Source organism: Cnephaeus nilssonii, assembly GCF_951640355.1.
Source record: "Cnephaeus nilssonii genome assembly, chromosome: 21".
NCBI classification, from domain to species: domain Eukaryota; kingdom Metazoa; phylum Chordata; class Mammalia; order Chiroptera; family Vespertilionidae; genus Cnephaeus; species Cnephaeus nilssonii.
Window position 1 is genome coordinate 16,790,410 of NC_137092.1, and position 19,927 is coordinate 16,810,336.

At 42.1% G+C, this 19,927-nt stretch overlaps 1 protein-coding gene across 7 annotated transcripts; it reads right to left on the bottom strand.

Moving 5' to 3' along the window:
- Positions 1–1,919: 1,919 nt before the first annotated feature.
- Positions 1,920–19,749, bottom strand: PRKAB2 (protein kinase AMP-activated non-catalytic subunit beta 2). 7 transcript variants are annotated; one of them, XM_079760528.1, is made up of 9 exons: positions 16,288–19,428; positions 14,877–15,043; positions 14,033–14,126; positions 13,673–13,793; positions 8,165–8,298; positions 7,339–7,407; positions 5,301–5,337; positions 4,186–4,229; positions 1,920–3,885 (listed from the first exon to the last, which is right to left on the bottom strand). In XM_079760528.1, the coding sequence occupies exons 1-8, from the start codon at positions 16,603–16,605 to the stop codon at positions 4,210–4,212; spliced, it is 960 nt and encodes a 319-aa protein (XP_079616654.1). In that variant the 5' UTR covers positions 16,606–19,428; the 3' UTR covers positions 1,920–3,885; positions 4,186–4,209. The 7 variants fall into 7 exon arrangements, 6 of the variants coding, with proteins under 6 accessions (XP_079616654.1, XP_079616651.1, XP_079616653.1 ...); XR_013812909.1 differs by having other exon boundaries at positions 1,920–4,229; positions 5,301–6,234; XM_079760525.1 differs by lacking the exon at positions 5,301–5,337.
- Positions 19,750–19,927: the final 178 nt, after the last annotated feature.

Sequence of the window (19,927 nt, forward strand, 5' to 3'; positions counted from 1 at the left end):
CTGCAAAAGTACTGTACTACACACAATCCATTTCCAATTAATGTTAAAACCAATAAAAATTTCAATTTTTAACAAAACTTATTCACTAAAAAGCACAATTGAGAAAAGCAAATCAAGACAAAGCCCATATATGAATCCTAGAGAGATTCCATTACTAAGAATTGGAGTTCATAAGCAGCCGATTCGAGTTTTTTTCTTTTCTTCTTTCTTTTTGCTTATAATTTAAAATTTAAAAATAAATTCTTTTACTCCAAAAGTTTGGGTTCATTGCAGAAATCACAGCCCTTCAAGCTCCAATTGAGATTGGCGCTTAAGAACAGACAAATGCCTAGATCCAGACTTTTAAAAGACAGACCGTAACGCCTCCCCCGCCCAGGTCCACCATCCCATTGGTAACTGAATCAGCAGTCCCTGGTAGAAGACAGCAGGAACTTGGCCTTCAGGATGAGTCAGAATAATGCAGGAACAAACTGTATCTGCGAGTAAGCCCATGCCCCAAATCACTAGAACATGAGGATTTAGAAACCTTTGAGAACAGAATGTATTTCAAACACACACAAACATAGACTATTGCATATCATTTTTAGTTGAGGTCAAAATTTTAAAAGCCCTGTTTCCCCAGTTAAAAGCAGGAAATTCTATCATTAGTACGTCACCTTCATTTACAGCCCACATTAATATAAGTCTGGAGGTAACACTTCTTTCAAAATTTAACTTCATTTTAGTAGCATACATGGAGTACCAATACTTTTCAAAGGTTTTATCTCAGATTCAGTACGTCTACAGGAAACTAGAACTAATTGGAGGGAAGTAAGTGGGCCAGGGTTTGTAGGATTCTCTCAGGAACTTCTCTTAGATTCTTCTTTTACAGGATTTCTTTACCATGTAAGCATTGTTTAAAAAAGCCAAAGTATTAAGGCCCAGTATGCCCTTCACGGGTGTTGCTTATAGTGGTTGAATCCCATTCAACTCTAAGCATGACTTGAAAGTTCTCCATACCAGCAAGATGCCTAACATTTATTTTAGGTAATGTCTGACTTGAGACCCTGATAAAGTCTACCTGACAAATGAATTTGCATCAGAATATAGAAAAAAGGGTAGAGAACAGGAACAAGAGTTGAAGGGATGATGTCTTTTATAGTAATTCTGTACAATGAAATCCAGGGACACCAATATGTTATGTCTGATTTAATTTTTTTTAAAAGGATAGTTCTCAGTTATTCAAGTCTTTATTTTCCTAGTATTACTCCTCAACTCAGTCATTCTTTTTCCCATAATCCCAAACCATGATGTAGTTCTTTAAGGGTTAATCCTTCTGAGAGCTATTTTCTTATTCTTCTGACTCTTGTGAAACTGCTATAGTCCCTCCCAAAAGAGCTAAAAATATTTTTCTTGCTTTTATTCATTTCTCAAATCGCTAAACTCTATTCTGCAGAAAGTAAACTATTCCATTAACCAATACAAAAGAATGAGTGCCTATACGTGGGGCTACCGCCCTCCCTCCCTATCTACCTTCTAGAATAGTTTCTTTGGGACAGAGGGTGACAGGGCTTCTCAGGGCCATGGGACGTATTAGCAGTATAAAAAAGGAACAATACTGAAGGAGTCATCATCCAGTTCCTCTCACCCACACCTTCCATACCAGCTGTTAGGCTCCCATTTCACATCTGGCTGAGAGATTACCTCAGAATTTGGGAAACTGATGCTCTCTGCATCTTTCCTGATTAGAAAGATATGAAAGTCACCAGCACCAAAATCTACTGTCACTGAAGCCAGACCCAATTCAACAAAGCCTTTGGCCTGAAAGAAATTGAAGGGATCTCTTTTCCTGCCCGCTCTACTGACATACCTGTGTGGAATAAAAATCTTAATACATAAACACATAGGCAATTACATTTCAATACTGTTGACCAGAAATATGAGTGCAACAAAATCCTTTATTCAAAACCAAGATTTTGAATCCTCCTAAGTGGCCCACTTATTTAATGGGTATTAGAAAAAACAAAAGTCTAGATTAACTGAAGATGACATAGATCCTAAGAGTTGGTTAAAATGGGATTTGGCCTGGATTTTTTAAATGGCACACTATTCAAACAGTGGTTGGGAGTATAAAAGTTCTCCACAAAAGCCTTTTGCTGCAGAAGGTGGCCTTAAGTGGCTAAAGCAGTATTTATTCTCAGCAATTAACCACCAAAGCGTATAGCAATTTGCATTCCCAGCGAAACACCACCACCATACCCTATTGCCTCATATGGGGACCTAAGAGGTCTACATACCCAAAGATAACTGCCTTCAGCTTTGCATGGGAAAGCAGGAGGTAACTAAACTGACCTGTGAATGCCCTCATTGTGGCTGGGCTCATCTTAGCAGTCAAGGAGTCTCTCAAGCATCAAGTTTGGACTCCTTCGGTGTTGAATGTTTGACGTGCATTTACCTGTAATGGAAGAGCCAGATACCTGGAAAATATGTCTTATTTTCTACCCCAAGAATAGATTGAATGCTACTTTTCATTCCACAAATGGAAATCACTGATCCCACCTCATTATCAAATATTTTTTAAAAAGAGGCAGAAGAACAAAATGATGGTTGAAGAACACCAAGGGTACTTTCTTGATTTTCACCCTAACAAATCTTAAATTGAGGGAACCTTTTAGGTGCATCAAATGAGCCTGAATAAATCTGTACCTAGAGCAGTATTTAGTGTAATGATGTGCACAGGGTCAGCTACATTACTTACTCTAAGATTAAGAACTAGACTAGGGAAGAAAATCTTGGGAACCATTCATCAAGAATTCTCCTATGAAGTCTCATAAGACCAATGAAAAGGCATTTTTAATTAAAGAAAAATGTAGGCACATAAAAATCTTTCAAGGATGAAAGACATGAAAGTTTTCCCTGGCTCACTCCCACCTTCAAGGTTGTCTGCTCTGAGAAAGAGAACTTGGAGCAGGCCAGGCCAGGTAGGAAAACCTACAGGGATGTGCCAATACAGCCCAAGCTGTGGCATCAAAATACTAGTAAAACAAGAAAGTAGACCTTCTGCATTCCTGCCTTTATTTTTTTTTTGGTTAATCCTCACCCAATGATATTTTTTCCATTGATTTTTATAGAGTGGAAGGGAAGGGGAGAGAAAGATCGATGTGAGACACATCGATTGGTTGCCTTCCACATGCATCCCAACCGGGGCCAGGGATTGAACATGCAACCCAGGTATGTGCCCTTGGACAGAAATAAAACCCACGACCCTTTGGGGTGTAGGACAATGCTCTAACCATTGAGAACACTGGCCAGGGCTTCCTGCCTTATAATGCTGAGCCATTTTCCTTAGTAGAAGTTAGAACAAGTGGTAACAAAGTGGCGTAGGCCTGTGCTGGGCTAAAAAGGACTTTCTGGCAGCCCTAGTCTCTGAGGTGGGTCAGATATCCCACAGACTTTGAAAGGAGTCATTTACCCAATGAGTTTTTGTGTTAGGGGAGGGTCATGTATAGGATCTGAAAGAGGTTATCAAAGCAAGAATGTAAAATGAGAGGAAAAAAGGATTTTTGTGGGGTATCTGGTATTATATAAAAAAACCAGAGTGTATCCTCAGCTGAGGATTAAAAAAAAAAAGACCACCACAAAACCAACCAACCAACCAACCAACCAGCAACAAGGTTGTGCCACATACTCTGGGAATACAGAAAACCCATGCAAGAAAAGCTGCCCTGAAAGGAGGCAGCTGTGAGTAGGGCCAGAGTATGGCACAGGTCCATCCCTTGGAGAGCCAAGGTAGCAGTGATACTCTCCACCCATCAAGGATACTGAGTTTGCTCTTCATTTTAGTAAAAAAAGCTTCCTATGTCGAAGGTTCTTCCTGCAGCATCCCAAACAGTTCTTGGTGCGTCCCTAGAGGCAGAGAGAATACATCTAGCTTCCATTAACTTTCCTCTCATACGTGTACATATATGCATTATTTTTCTTAGAATGAACGCCATGAATTCATAAAGCCCCCATCTTCAATCAAATGCAAAAGCAGAGCATCCTACTCAGAGGCTCTGAAACACACATATCAGCCTCAAAGCAAATCAGCCTTCCAGTCTCGGGTAAGACTAGTCTAGTCCAGAAAGGCAAGGAAACTGCTTCTGAAGCCTGGGAGGCAGAAAGGGATCCCCTCAGATGGGCTTGTACAGCAGAGTAGTGACATACTTCTTCTTGTAGCGATGGGTTGCACTAAGGACCATTACGCTGTCCTGCAAGGAAAAGAAACATGCAGCTAATTCATTAGTTCAAGTGGTACACAGTTGCTCACTTTTAAGTTTGATATTATAAAAGGAGTTTGATTTTAGAGTCAAATCAACTTAAATCTGATCCTGAATCCTACTGTTACTCTGTTTGTGACCTTGAATAATCCACTTCATGTCTGTAAGTCTTTTTTCCTCACCATTAAAAGGATAATACCTACCATTAAGGTGGCTCTGATGTTTACATCAGAATATCTGGCATAGTAGCTGACACATAATAGGTGCTGGTGCGGAAGAAAGATTAGTCTCCTATTTCATTCCTTCCCCATTTTAAATTTGAATATTGGGTTTAAAATTGCAAAGAAAAAAAGAAAGAAAAACCCTGGCAATCCATTTATAGAAGGAATCTTAAATGCAATGAAAATAAAGGGCATTTTCAAGCCCTGACACAGGTCTAATTTCCATTTAAAAAGTCTTTGATCAAGAGGGGACTCAGGAATCCCCTCCTATCCTTGAATAAAGTAGACCCCAAAATCCTCCTAGGAAAGACACTCAATCCAATTGATTAATTCCAAATAGCCTAAACAATTTGGGTCAAGGCCAAGGTAAATCACAATACTCAAGACCAGTGTGAAAAGTAAAAGGTACAATTTCCCAGGCTGTGTTACAGGTTATGTATTTATGTATGTACCACAAGAGAAGATGGCAGGCCTGTAGACATCCATTGATAGTCAAGGAGCAGTAACAGGAGGCAAAAGTTCAGTCAGATCCCAAAGAACCCAAGCAGATCCAATTGAGAAACCAGTGCATCTTCCTATTTTCCCCTATACTGTTTGTCCACAATCAGTGCTTCCCAGATTAACATTCCGTGACCAGAGAATGCTGGTCACAGCCTAAATATGACAGAAGCAAGGCAGGTAAAAAGTTCAACTCCAAGAAGGGTATGGTAGAAATGAGAGAAATACCTACTGGGAAAGTGAGAGAAAGACCTACTGGGAAAGACCTGGCACAGTAATATCTAGGAAAGAATAGGGAATGAGAATAGGAGGACTGGACTTCAGTCCTTTCTCTGGTACTTACTGGCAATATGACCTTCTCTGAGCCTTAGTTTCTTTATCTATAAAACAGGGGTTAAAAATAATACTTACCACATAAGGTTATTATAAAAAATAAATTCAGTTATATTTTTAAAGTACCCATGAAAGAAGTCATTTGTTAAGAAGGTGTATCAGTGATTTCCCTTATCTGATGCACATCTAAGAAATATAAGCAGTTTAAAAAGATGATTAGGGCCCATTCTAGATGCACTTATTCAAAATCCCTGGGATGTAGCCTCTGAATCTGTATTTTTACAAACTCTCCAGGTGATGATCATCTGGTAACTGTAGAACAAAACTTTATTCCAATAGCCAAAACCACAAAGACATGACTAGACTGAATGACTATTTTCAACCTAGACTCTAAAGCAGCAGAGAAATCAAGAAGGACAATAAGAATTGGAGGGGACACTGCAAATCTGGTCACATTTCTCCCAATATAGGAGAGATGCAACCACTTGGGTATATATGAATGAGGCACCTGAAAGCAGCTGTGTCCATCTTTAAAAAGTGAGAGCTTTAATACCACATTTAAGTATTCTTTGAATCGAAGCTAAACTTGCTTTTTGTGCAAGTGGAATTTTAGTGCTATGTACTCAAAATTAAGTAGGTAGTACAGTGGTTATAGCTACCCACAGGGTAAGCTAAGAACACATATGTTTGTATCTATGAGTTTCAATTTTATATCCCACACATAAGAATTATATGGTTCTTAGCTTTTTCTGACTGATTTATTTTGCTTAGCAAAATATTCTCAAGGTCCATCCATGTTATCACAAATGGCAATATTTCATCTTTTTTATGGCTCAGTAGTCTTCCATTGTATACCAACATATATATGTACCACATCTTCTTTATCCAATAATCCATCAAAGCACACTTTGGTTGTTTCCATGTCTTGGCCTCTGTGTATAATGCTGCAATAAACATATATATATATATATATATCTTTGCAAATGAATGTTTTCAAAATTTTCAGGTAGAGACTTAGAAGAAGGACTGCTGGGTCATATGGTAACTCTATTCTTAATTTTTTGAGGAGCCACTGTACTGTTTTCCATAGTGCTGTACCAGCTTACATTCCCACTAGCAGTGAATGAGGGTTCTTTTCCCACAACCTCTCCAATACTTGTCTCGTTGATAATAGCCATTCTAACAGGTATGAGGTGGTATCTCATTGTAGTTTTGATTTGCATTTCCCTAATAGCTAGTGAAGTTGAACATTTTTTCATATATCTGTTGGCCATTTGTATGTTTTCTTTCGAGAAGTGTCTGTCCAGGTCCTCTGCCCATTTTTAATTGATTATATGTTTGCTTGGTGTTGAGTTGCATGAGTTCTTTATGTATTTTGGATATTAACCCCTTTTTGGAGCTGTTGTTTGCAAACATCTCCTACTCAATTGGTTGCCTTTTAGTTTTATTGGTGGTTTCTTTTGCTGTGCAGTTTTTTGAAACTAAGATAAAAAAAAAAAAAAACCCACCCACTAGTTTAAAAGAGTTATTAATTTATCTCTCTCTCTCTCTCTCTCTCTCTCAAATTTTTTTTGGGGTAGGCAACCAAAATTTTTGGTGGCCTAAAAAAAAATAAAAATAAGTAAGTTCTTTATATGACTGGTCAGTGTTGCTCAGTGGTTGAGTGTTGACCTAGGAACCAAGAGGTCACCCATTCGATTCCTGCAACATGTCCAGGTTGCAGGCTCAATCCCCAGTATGGGGCATGCAGGAGGCAGCCAATGGATGACGTTTCTCTCTCACTGATATTTCTCTTTGTCTTTCTCCATTCCTCTCTCTCTAAAAAATCAATAAAAACTTATTTTTTGGGGGGGAAAAATAAGTTCCTTATAATTTGTTCCTTATAATTGCCAGCTGAGGCTGGCAATAAGTTCCATTATTGCCAGCCTCAGCTTCAGTGAAGTAGCAGAGCAAGTCATCACTGGAAAACATATGTTACCCTTATGTGTGGGATATAAAAGTGAAATCCATTTTGGGGAGCTCTGTGAAGAGCCAGCCCCACCACTTACCTTTATGGACAATGCATAGAGATGGTTCAGCATAACGTGATTTGGTTCAGGGAGCAAGGCTGGATCACACTAAGAGAAAAAAAAACACTACTTGGGGTTAAATGCACAGTCTTAAACCAGGCAGTTTATTCTTCCTCAAGCCCTCTGGGATGGTTGAGAAACTCTAAACTAGAATATACTGTTCCTTTTACATACTGCACTCATCCTTGTATATATCAATACAGTCTCATTACAGGAAATCAGGAAAATTCTGAGTCCAGGACAGAAATGCTAAGCCTCAGCATCAATTCATCTTCCTTAATAGAGCTAAGACAAAAATATTGCCCACATCACACATAGAAGATACAGGCTTAAGAGGCAACAGTAATCTTAATGGGAATCATGTGAATTGACTAGAGATGTAAATTATATGAAAACCACACACAAAAAAGGACCACTTTATACTTCTTTTCTATATCCTCAAGTGCCCTCTCTTGTGTTGGAATATAAGTTCCTGAAACTGGTTCTAATAATCCATAGCTCTGGGCCTGAATTACTTGGAGCAGAAGACAACTATGAATTTTGATATCAGTACCTGGAAAAGTTACAACTCAGCCCTAGAAAAAAGAAACTATAATAATATATGTATCTATATATGATATCTATATATAGCTATATGTATGATAGCAATATGAAAAGATTAGAATTCTTCTTTTTTCCATATATGTGATGAATACATATGTAACAATCACCTTTGTAATAATCCCAACCTCTAGGATTACTAAACTTTAGCTCAAATGGTCCCAGTGACCTCAAGATGCCCCAGCAATACTCTCAGGATACTCACAGAAATATTAGTGTCCTTGTTAAGAATAACTTGGAGAAGGTGAGGAGGCAAGATGGGCGGGGATTTGAATCTCTCCTCAGATCGAAACACATACATTTCTTGACTATAAGGGCCTGGGGGTGAGCTGGAAAGGTCTGGAAGACATTTATCCAAATATAAGGGAAAGTTAGAGAACTAGTAAAAATGCATGAAAAAAATTTCATCATGGCATCTAATAATAAATACATAGAAGTCATGAATCATAAACTTGTGACATGTTGGGTCTACAACTGTAAGGCAGACAAGAAAAAGTCTGAGTTATCCTGAACATAAACTAGGAAGTTCCTCAACCTGGCAACATGATATGGAGGATAAAGGAGGAGAAGAGGGGTAAAGGAGGTAGGTTTTGGGAAGAAGTACTCCATTTATCCGTTTCCTCATTCATAAAATAAAAAGAATCTCTACCCAATTTCACAATGTTTTTAAAGGAATCAAATAAGGAAACAAATGTGACAATGCCTTGTCACTGTAAAACAGTATAAAAAGATTACATTTCTTCTTTTTTTCCCACCCAGGAAACAGACAAGGTTATAAACTTTAAGATTAATTACACTACCATGATTGCAACAATGAGGACAAAATTACTAATAATATAGTAGTCATTAGGGGAATGCAAATAAAAACCACAATAAAATACCACTTAACATGCATTTAGAGGACTATAATAAAAAAGACTGACAAGAACAATAATTGTTGGCAAGTATGTGGAGAAATTGGAACCTTTGTACTATTCCCATTGCTGGAGGGTATGTAAAATGGTGCCGCTGCTTTGAACAGTTTGGCAGTTTCTTCAAAAGTTAAACATAAAGTTACCATATGACCCAGAAATTATATTCCTGAGTATATACCTAAGAGAAATGAAAACATGTCTACACAAAAACTTGAACACAAATGTTCAAAACAGCATTATTTATAATAGACTAAAAGCAGTAACAAATCCAAATGTCCATCAGCTAATGGATGGATAAACAAAATAGTATATTCATACAGTAGAATTTTATTTGGCTATAAAAGGAATAAAATACTGGTACATATTACAACATGGATGACCATATTAAGTGAAAGAAGCCAAACACAAAAGACCACATATTGTATAATCCCATTTACGTGAAATGTCCCAAATAGGCAAATCCATAGATTTGTGAAAGAAAAAGAAATGAAAAATGGCCCTGGCCGGTTTGGCACAGTGGATAGAGTATCTGCCTGGGCACTGAAGGGTCCCAGGTCAATTTTGGTCAAGGGCTCGTACTTCGGTTGCGGGCTTCAGTCCCAGTCGGGGCGTGTGTGGCCACTCAATGTGTCTCTCTCACATCAATGTTTCTCTCTCTGACTCTCCCTCTCCCTTCCACTCTCTCTAAAAATCAATGGAAAAATATCCTCGGGTGAGGATTAACAACAACAACAAAAAAGAAAGAAAGAAAAGAAAAGAGGGAAAGGGAAGGGGAAGGGGAAGGGAAGGGGAAGGGGAAGGGAAGGGGAAGGGAAGGGAAGGGGAAGGGAAGGGGAAGGGAAGGGAAAGGGAAGGAAAGGAAAGGGAAGGGAAAGGGAAGGGGAAGGGAAGGGGAAGGGAAGGGGAAGGGAAGGGGAAGGGAAGGGAAGGGGAAGGGAAGGGGAAGGGAAGGGGAAGGGAAGGGAAAGGGAAGGGGAAGGGAAAGGGAAGGGAAAGGGAAGGGGAAGGGAAGGGAAGGGGAAGGGGAAGGGAAGGGGAAGGGGAAGGGAAGGGGAAGGGAAGGGGAAGGGGAAGGGAAGGGGAAGGGAAGGGGAAGGGAAGGGAAAGGGAAAGGGAAGGGAAGGGAAGGGGAAGGGGAAGGGAAGGGGAAGGGAAGGGGAAGGGAAGGGAAGGGAAAGGGAAGGGAAAGGGAAAGGGAAGGGAAGGGGAAGGGAAGGGGAAGGGAAGGGAAGGGGAAGGGAAGGGGAAGGGGAAGGGAAGGGCAAGGGAAGGGAAGGGGAAGGGAAGGGGAAGGGAAGGGAAAGGGAAGGGAAAGGGGAAGGGGAAGGGAAAGGGAAAGGGAAGGGAAGGGAAGGGAAGGGGAAGGGAAGGGGAAGGGAAGGGAAAGGGAAGGGAAAGGGGAAGGGGAAGGGGAAGGGGAAGGGAAAGGGAAAGGGAAGGGAAGGGAAGGGGAAGGGAAGGGAAGGGGAAGGGGAAGGGAAGGGGAAGGGGAAGGGAAGGGGAAGGGAAGGGGAAGGGAAGGGAAGGGAAAGGGAAGGGAAAGGGAAGGGGAAGGGAAGGGGAAGGGGAAGGGAAGGGGAAGGGGAAGGGAAGGGGAAGGGAAGGGGAAGGGAAGGGAAAGGGAAGGGAAAGGGAAGGGGAAGGGAAGGGGAAGGGAAGGGAAGGGGAAGGGAAGGGGAAGGGAAGGGAAGGGGAAGGGAAGGGAAGGGGAAGGGAAGGGGAAGGAAAGGGAAGGGAAAGGGAAGGGGAAGGGAAGGGAAGGGGAAGGGAAGGGAAGGGGAAGGGAAGGGGAAGGGGAAGGGGAAGGGAGGGGGAAGGGGAAGGGAAGGGGAAGGGAAGGGGAAGGGAAAGGGAAGGGAAAGGGAAGGGGAAGGGAAGGGGAAGGGAAAGGGAAGGGGAAGGGGAAGGGAAGGGAAGGGGAAGGGAAAGGGAAGGGAAAGGGAAGGGAAAGGGGAAGGGGAAGGGAAAGGGAAAGGGAAGGGAAGGGAAGGGGAAGGGGAAGGGAAGGGAAGGGGAAGGGAGGGGAAGGGAAAGGGAAGGGGAAGGGGAAGGGAAGGGAAGGGGAAGGGAAGGGGAAGGGAAGGGGAAGGGGAAGGGAAGGGGAAGGGGAAGGGAAGGGGAAGGGGAAGGGAAGGGAAAGGGAAGGGAAAGGGAAGGGGAAGGGGAAGGGAGGGGAAGGGAAAGGGAAGGGGAAGGGAAGGGAAAGGGAAGGGGAAGGGAAGGGGAAGGGAAGGGGAAGGGGAAGGGAAGGGGAAGGGAAGGGAAAGGGAAGGGAAAGGGAAGGGGAAGGGGAAGGGAAGGGGAAGGGAAGGGGAAGGGAAGGGGAAGGGGAAGGGAAGGGAAGGGGAAGGGAAAGGGGAAGGGAAGGGAAGGGGAAGGGAAGGGGAAGGGAAGGGAAGGGGAAGGGAAGGGAAGGGGAAGGGAAGGGAAAGGGAAGGGAAGGGGAAGGGGAAGGGGAAGGGAAGGGGAAGGGGAAGGGAAGGGGAAGGGGAAGGGAAGGGAAAGGGAAGGGGAAGGGAAAGGGAAGGGGAAGGGAAGGGGAAGGGGAAGGGAAGGGGAAGGGGAAGGGGAAGGGGAAGGGGAAGGAAAGGAAAGGAAAGGAAAGGAAAGGAAAGGAAAGGAAAGGAAAGGAAAGGAAAGGAAAGGAAAGGAAAGGAAAAGAAAAGAAAAGAAAAGAAAAGAAAAGAAAAGAAAAAAATGTATGGCCGAAACCGATTTGGCTCAGTGGATAGAGCGTCAGCCTGCGGACTGAAAGGTCCCAGGTTCGATTCTGGTCAAGGGCATGCACCTTGGTTGCGGGCACATCCCCAGTGCGGGGTGTGCAAGAGGCAGCTGATCGGTGTTTCTAACTCTCTATCCCTCTCTCTTCCTCTCTGTAAAAAATCAATAAAATATATTTAAAAAGAAAGAAAAATGTATGTAAATCAGAATAGAAGAAAATATATAAAAATAAAGAGAACTAATTAAAAAAAGAGAGAGAACTATAACTGTTTGCTTAACAAATTTTAATATTTGTTTATAGTTTCTAGTAAAAAAGATTTTAATAACCAGTATAAGAACTCAGATTTCAGTTGTCTATATGAGAGGCAAAAGAGTAGCAATAATATTGCTATATTAAGAAACATCTTAAAACTATATAGAACTTGAAATTTTTTAAAATACTCTGTTATTTTGTCATGTGATCCACAAAACACCCACCCCTTGGAAGTATGTAGAAAGTTTTTATTTCCCTTTCATCGAAATTTAAAAAAAAAAATTGGTTAAGTGATTTGCCCAAAGTTACATACTTAGCAAGATGGTCATTGAGTGCAGATTCCTAATAAAATGTATTCTAAACTTTACCTCAGTGGATCAGGAAATTGGGTAAAAGAGGGAAGAAAGAAATATCAAAAGTGTGCTAGTCCTCTCTCTATATAATTATGACTATATGTCCAGTATTTATTGGCTGCTATGTCAGAATAATGTAATACAAAAATTTAGTCACAAGTGGCCTCATGATTTAATTCAGTATTTGTAAACCCTTTTTATTCACTGCCCCACCAGCCAAGAAGAATGCCCAGCTTTACTTTATGAGCTTATATAATGAAAACAACATTTTTACAATTTCCATAAACAATTATACTATTGATTATTCTTTTAGAAACTGCTTCTTTTTGTAACCCACACTTTGTGCCCTGAGATTCAAATATGCCCCAATTCAGGTACTGTGTCTCCTCAATTGAGAATCTAAGCCTCCGATTTTATTCATAAGGAACGGAGAACCAAAAAGGTTGAAGGACTTGTCCATGATGGCAAAGCTAGTCAGTAGCAGAGGCAGGCTTTTAGCCCACAAGGAAGTATGCTCACTAGAAACAGTGCACACAGTTCTGTAGACAGTCATAGCCTTTACTGTAAAGTAACAAATGGTAACTGTGAGTGTGGTTAGCAAATCACCCATCTGGTGCTGCAGCAAATGCACATAGAGATGAAGGCCTTCCTTGGAAAAAATGATATTGGGAGAAACAAAAGGATACAGGCCTTTTACTCTTCCAAGGCATTAAAAAAAAGAAAGAAACACTTAGAAAACTTCAGTTAACATGCACACTCAAGAATTGTGGGGTTTTGTAACTCCTCTTTCCCTAAAGACTGCCATTCCTGTAGGGTCCTATAACACTGTAGGCAAACCAGACAACATCTAGCCCCCGGGCAGTGGGGGGAGGATGATACCACCAAAGGTCAATGAAAAACTTGAAATATTGTTAGAAATAGATTTTTAAATATAGGCCATAGCCCATTATTTGCCAAAAGGAAAGGATAAAATAGAAAATAGAGTGCATCATATGTAATAAAGGCAAACACTGTTTTACAAGACTTGTGTTATAGGTGTGTGTGTGTGTGTGTTGGGTTATAATGTAAAACAAAAGATCTACATTACTGCAGATCCTGGTTAAAGTTTGAAATCAGATACTCTAAACCGAGATTTTTTTTTTGTCTCAGAGCCTGGGACCAAAATGCTTACAGAATTACACAGGGTGGGGCAAAAAAGTAGGTTTACACTTGTTTGTATGAAAAATAATAAAAATGATAAATAATAATACAAGCATAAACTCTGTGTTTCGCATACCCACAACTATAAACCTACCTTTGCCTCACCCATTATATAATTCAGAAGATTCCTGAAAAGAAAATGAAAATAAAACACACAAATAAACTCAAATAAACACAACAAAAATTCTTTACAAAAAAAATAAAAACCACTCTTGGGAAGAAACATGCATTATAAGAAAAACATCAAGAAAGAGCAAATACTACAAAATTACCTCGACAAGATGTCTCCGAGCTTTCCATTGAATCTAGTTTTAAAGCATCAAACACCTCAAAATCGGATTTTTTGACATGGATCAAATTGTTAATCGTGCCAAGCTGACTGGTAACCACAGGCTGAAACAGTGAATGGTAAAAATGTATGAGTCCCTGTTTCAAATCCACCTCTTCCATTCAACTCTCCTCTTTTTAAAAATGATCATACTCGCCACCTCCATCTTTTATCAAGAGATAAATCCTCCAGTGCAGGAGAGCTGCTGCCCATCAATCCTGACAGCAGTGAAGTTTGACACCAAGGGGAATAATAGCTAGGAGGAGACTAAAACAGTGGTTACCCTTGGAGGTCAAGGCCTTACCTCTGATGGATCATGAACCCACTGTCCATCCACAAAGAACTTGTACTGATGCTCTCCCTCAGGGAGGTCCAGGATGGCCACAAAGTCATTATGGCTACAGAAGAAAACAGAAAGTTAAATAGGCCAAGTTCTTATCAGAAGATGGAAAGTAAATGTAAAAACCATGAGGCAATCAAAATATCATACCAATTATCCTCTACACTGCTAAGTGATTGTAGCCTCTGAAGTAATTTATAAACCAGTTTCCTTTCCTATATCATGTTCAGCATGTATTTGCCAACCCCTCCCAATAAATTTAGTTCTTAACTAATGTCTGGAAAAGAATAATAAAAATGTTAATCTCCCAAAATGATTCACCTAAGTACAACTATTTTGCTTCAGCAGAACAGATCCCTCACAAGTGTAAATAAGATAGCAGGTAGGTTCAGGATACAGAAGTGGCTCAAGGTACCCTTCCCATATTTTGGTGAGCATCTTCTGGAAGATTACGTACTGATAGGTAGGCCGTTCTGATAACCAGTTAAATAATTCATTATTGCCCTGGAGGCAACAAATAACTTCACAGTGTGTTTCGTTTTAGTGCAGAAGTCAGAGCAACTAGACTCAGCTAGTTATAAAACACTTCCTATTGAATTAATACAGTCCTAAAGAATGTGCCCACAAAACTATAAATCCCTCCGAGTAGTAAAACACCTCTGACTCATTATGAGATTTTTTTTTAAAAAAGTCGCAGATATAGTCACTGGTCACAGAAAATGTTCAGGAGTCCCTAGCAGGTGGAGAGTAGTCCAGCCAGGTCTCTACTCCTGGACTCTGTAGACTCAATCAAGACACTTGTCTTCACCTCTTAATCAGTGGAATCTTGGTGCTCCAATTGTTGAAGGACCCGGAGATGAAGACCTCCTTGCCTCCTTCAGACCAGCGGATAACTGTGGGTCGGGCCTGCTGTGTGGGCTTTACGGAGTCGTCCAAATCCTGCTGCCATGACACAAACTCTTTGTCCCCAGGGAGCTGTAAGAAGGATTAGGTCATCCCTAAGTTGTGACCCAGGAATTCTTAAAAGGTCACTCTCCTCCCTAGGGCAGAGAGGGGTGCTATGTTTCTGCTAAGGGTTAATAAGCCCTGAAATTAGCAAGTTTGGTTTTGAACACACTATAGATAAATAACTCATCTAGGACCAATATGGTCAAATAAATGACTTATGCTCACAGGCTGCCCAAATCACATCCTAACTTCCAAGTCTGTTTCCTGTTATCACATTATCTCACAGGCAGGCAACTATGATATGCTTCTGAGTGCCTCTTAAGAGGAAAAAATGAAGTATCTAGATATATAAAAGCCTAAGTGACGAAACGACCAGTCGACTGGTCGCTATGACGCACACTGACCACCAGGGGTCAGATGATCAATGCAGGAGCTGCCCCCTGGTGGTCAGTGCACCCCCACAGTCAACCTCCTACGGCCGGCCAACCTCCTGTGGTCCCTCCCCCAGGCCAGCCGGCATCAATTGCTGGCCAGGCCAAGGGACTCCACCCCTGCATGGATTCGTGTACCGGCCTGTAGTCTTATATAATAAAAGACTAATATGCAGAATGACTGGTTGCTATAATGCGCACTGACCACGGGGGCAGACACTCAACACAGGAGCTGCCCCCAGCCCGCAGACCCCAGGCAAGCCAAGGAGGGTGCCAGCGGGGGCCTTCCCCCCGCCCCTGATGGACCCATAGATTAGCCCTGATTGCTGGCCAGGCCTAGGGACCCTACCCATGCATGAATTTTGTGCACCGGGCCTCTAGTGGTTCTATAAAAAATAATTACATTAGCCATGTATTTTTCACATGCAAGTATGAACAGCTCTGAATTATCAGTTGCAATGGAAGATAGAGATACTGAAATTCATAAATAATTCATAAACTCCATTTTAGCTAATAGGTTACAAATTAAAAATATAAAAACCAGATCATTGGTTTCTTAAATTTTGAGAATTGGTTATGAACTCTTATTTGCTCACCATACTAATTATTTCAGGAGTAGGAATGAAAATTCTGGAGCCTCAAGAAACATCAGATCAAAAACACAGCATCCTTCAACAAAAGCAGTTCCAATATCAAATGAGGTCTGTAGGATTCTGAAAAATATTGACTCCTTACTTAGTTTCTTTTCATTACCATGTTGGGAAATTTCCTGGGACTGAGAGACTGAAGGAAGAGGTTGACAATGCCATCATTACATCAGAGTTTATTAAGGGAACTTACATGAGGTTCATCTTGGGCTTCAGCAAGATAATGTGGATAAACTCCAAGCCCTGCAGCAGGCACTGAAGAAATATATAGAACAGAGCAAAATGGATAGGAGTACTGGGGCAGGAGCTGCCCTAAATAAGGGGAAATAGTCTTAGTGCCTGCCCAGGGCAGGACAAGGGCTTGTTCTTGGAACCAGTACACCTGGGACATATGGGAGAGGTCAATCAAACAATCTCTGAGGGAATTTACAGGAAGCAATCTCTGTTCTGGCAGGGATCTAGCTGGATGTAGGTAGAGGACATGTCTTAGAACAGTCTCCCCACATACCATCCTTTAGAAGAAGAGTTGGCAAACTATGGCCAGTAAGCCAGATGGTTTATAAATAAAGTTTTATTGGAAAATAGCACACTCATTCATTTACTTAGTATCTCAGCTGTTTTCATACTATAGTGGCAGAAATGGGTAGTTGTGAGAGACTATATGGTCTGCAAAGTTTAAAATATTTACTATCTGGCCCTTTACAGAAAAAAGTTTGCTGAGCCCCACTTTACTTACATAAGCTTAAATGACGTTGGTAAATAGAGAAATAAGACTGAACAGTATCAAGTGAAAAGATTACCAAATAGCCCTGGCCAGGTGACTCAGTTGGTTGGGCATCATCCCATGCACTGAAAGGCTGCCTGTTGGATTCCTGGTCAGGGCACATGCCCAGGTTGCAGGCTCGATCTCTAGTTGGGGTGTGTGCAGGAGGCAGCCAATCAATATTTTTCTCTCACACTGATGTTTCTCTGTCTCTCCCTCTCCCTTCCTTTCTCTTTAGAATCAATAAAACATATAAAAAAAAGGTTACCAAATAAAATAATGTGGGTGTTTTTTTTAAAGGGCTAGCTTATTCATTTGGGCTTTATTTTCAAATGGCTGCGGTAGTCTACCTTCCATGCTGCCTCTCGATCTTTCTCAACACTGCACTGAGACACCAGTAGCAGTACAATCTGAAGTAAACAGAGAAAGAGAAATGAAGGCACTTTCACATTATATAAGTGGCTTAAGAGAAAACCTGGTCTCCATATTCTTAAAGCAATGCACTCTTGTCTGACAAGCTGCATTAGAATTACAAAATGTCTACATATGTCTAAGAATTATCCTCAGATTCTGATTCAGATATAGGGCCTGGGAATCTTTAAGTTTCCCATATAATAATGTTAAACAAAGAAAAAAAACCCTCATTTTTAGAGATCTGTTCTAAAATAAATAAAATACCATATGACATGTCTGGAATTTGCTTCAAAATAATTGGTGTGGAGAGTGAAAGGGTATAGGTTATATAAATTCATTCACGATTTGATCATTGTTTAAACTGGGTGACAGGTATTTAGGAGTTCATTACACTGTTCTGCCTAAACTTGAAACATTTTCCATAAAGTGTTTAAACAAATGTCAGGCGATTTTAATGTGCAAACAGAATTGAGAACTGAAGAAGGTTGGCATTCAAAGCAATGCAGGCCCCACTGCCACTGTTTCTATCAGTTACTTTTAGGATTTAGGATTTTCGATTTCGAACTTGAAAGCTACAAACTATTAATATGCCTAGCTTTGGAAGAAAGCCCTTCCATGTATGACATGACATTTCTGTGGGAGATATGAGTACTGCTGACTAGCAGAAAGACTGTTTACGCCAAGTTAAATTGTCAGCAAAGGCATTAGGGAAAGAGACAATTAGAATTACAGTATGAAATGTTCAAGTAAAACATTGAGGGAAGAAGACAGTAATTTGAGAACTATAAAATTTTAGATTTGGAAGAAATCTTAGGAATGATCTGAACCAATTTTCTTATTTCACAAATGGCAAGACTGAGGGAAGGGAAAGAATGATCCAAAATAAGGCTCCATTTTCAGATAGAGCAACCTGGCTTCAATCCAGGACACCGATTACCGCAGTCACAGCTTGACAAAAACACTATTCTTAATTCCTGAGTCATCTATGTAGGAAAATGGAAAAAAAAATACAGTGAGGTAGATCACCTTGAGAAACCTTGAATAAGTAAATTCAGATGGCTGGATGGACAGCCCAAATGATGAGGAAGGAGTCCTGAAGTGGGAGAAGAAAGGAACAGAAAAGAAACCCCAAGAAATGGTCCCTTTAATCATCCTCAGTCCTCCTTTCTCTGATTACGTTCTCAGTTGGGATCCAAGAAAATAACCTAATTCTATGTGCTACCAAGTAGGCAAATCATTCTCTATTACTTTGTTGAAGAAACAAGAAACATCAAACACACTCCAGTCTCCTCAATCCCTCCATTTTTTTTTTTTTTTACTTCTTCCCAGTTGGCCTTAATGCATTTAATGCTGACAGCTCTAAAAGTGATTAGAAGCATTTGGATGGTAATCATATTGCTGTCAGCTCCATCTGTCCTTTCTGTAGAGTGAACGCAAGTTGCTGCTTTCCTGAAAGACCTTGGAACGGAGAGCAAGTTCTCCGGAGCAGCCGCGGGTGGTCCTCGTGAGCCATGCTAGCGTTAGGAAGTCCTACTGGGAAATGGAGAAATCCTGGAATTACTTGCTCTGCCCCTGGAGGTAAGCAGCTGGGCATGAGAGAAGCACCACCTCAGTCTCTGCAGACAGCCGGAGTGTGGGGCAAAACCTGAGCAGGGATATCCTTTTGTGAGCCCCACTGCTAGGAGGAAAGGATTCACATAAGCAAGCGGCTGCCCCTCGCAGCCAAGCCAAAGGGACAGGGATCGGAAGTGCTGAGCGCCTAGAAGGGTAAACGGGATACGGATACACAGAAGTTGCCAGGGGAAACATTCATTTACCCACCTCAGGGCAAATGTGGGAAACGGAAGTTTTCCACCAGCGCTTCCAACCTAGACTAGTGTTCATCCATACTTCAGAAGAGGACACCTTCCGGTTAGGAGAACCAAAGATAAGGGGGCGGGGGTCCTCCCGCCATCCTCAACCTGTGGCCAACAACAGACTGGTCGGAAAGCAAGAACTCTCGCTTCTACTTGGAGGCAGCCCGGCAAGAGGAACTGCCATCCCACATCTCCATCCCCGAAAAAAACCCCTGTAATTCACAAAAACCGTCACCTAGATCAGTGGGATAGGAACTAAGAAAGGGAGGAGGAGGAGCCCCGACGCCCAGGCCGCGGCAGTGTCGCCACCCGCTGGGTTCGCTCACCTTGGAGTCGGGCAGGCTGAAGACGCTGGGGTCGTCGGTGCTGCCCACCATGATCTTGTGCTCCTTGCCCGGGCCGGGGCCGCCGGCGCCCTCCGCGCGCACAGCCTTGGCGCCGTGGCGCTCCCCGGCCACCCGGTCGCTCGCGGTGTTGCCCATGGCTGCGGCGCGCGCCGGGGCCACCTGCCGTGGGAACGGCACGGCGCGGGGAACCCCCCGGCGGCGCGTCAGGGGCCCCTCCGGCCCCGCCCCTTCGCCTGGGGTTCCGGTTCAGGGAATCCCCGCCGTCTGGAGGTCGCTTTCCTCCGGGGCCTCCGGGAATGCCCGGACCCCGCCCCACCCTCCCTGGCTCCTTCGCTGTGCGTCGCTCAGGAATCCCGCTTTCGGGAACTCCCAGGCATCCCCGCGCTCACGCCCGCACCCCGATCACCTCCCGCCGGCGCGACGGGTGTTGTGAGGATAAGGCCACCAATAAAG

What these genes read in the sequence shown, in the direction of transcription:
- PRKAB2 (XM_079760525.1), bottom strand. Translation starts at nt 16,605, where the DNA reads ATGGTATGTGGGGAGACTGTTCTAAGACATGTCCTCTACCTACATCCA. An exon ending in AAGATTCCACTGATTAAGAG is followed by an intron (nt 14,127 to 14,876) that starts GTGAAGACAAGT and finishes TTTCTTCTGTAG; the next exon opens with CCATAATGACTTTGTGGCCA. An exon ending in TCTATGCATTGTCCATAAAG is followed by an intron (nt 4,230 to 7,338) that starts GTAAGTGGTGGG and finishes TTTTCCTTGCAG; the next exon opens with GACAGCGTAATGGTCCTTAG.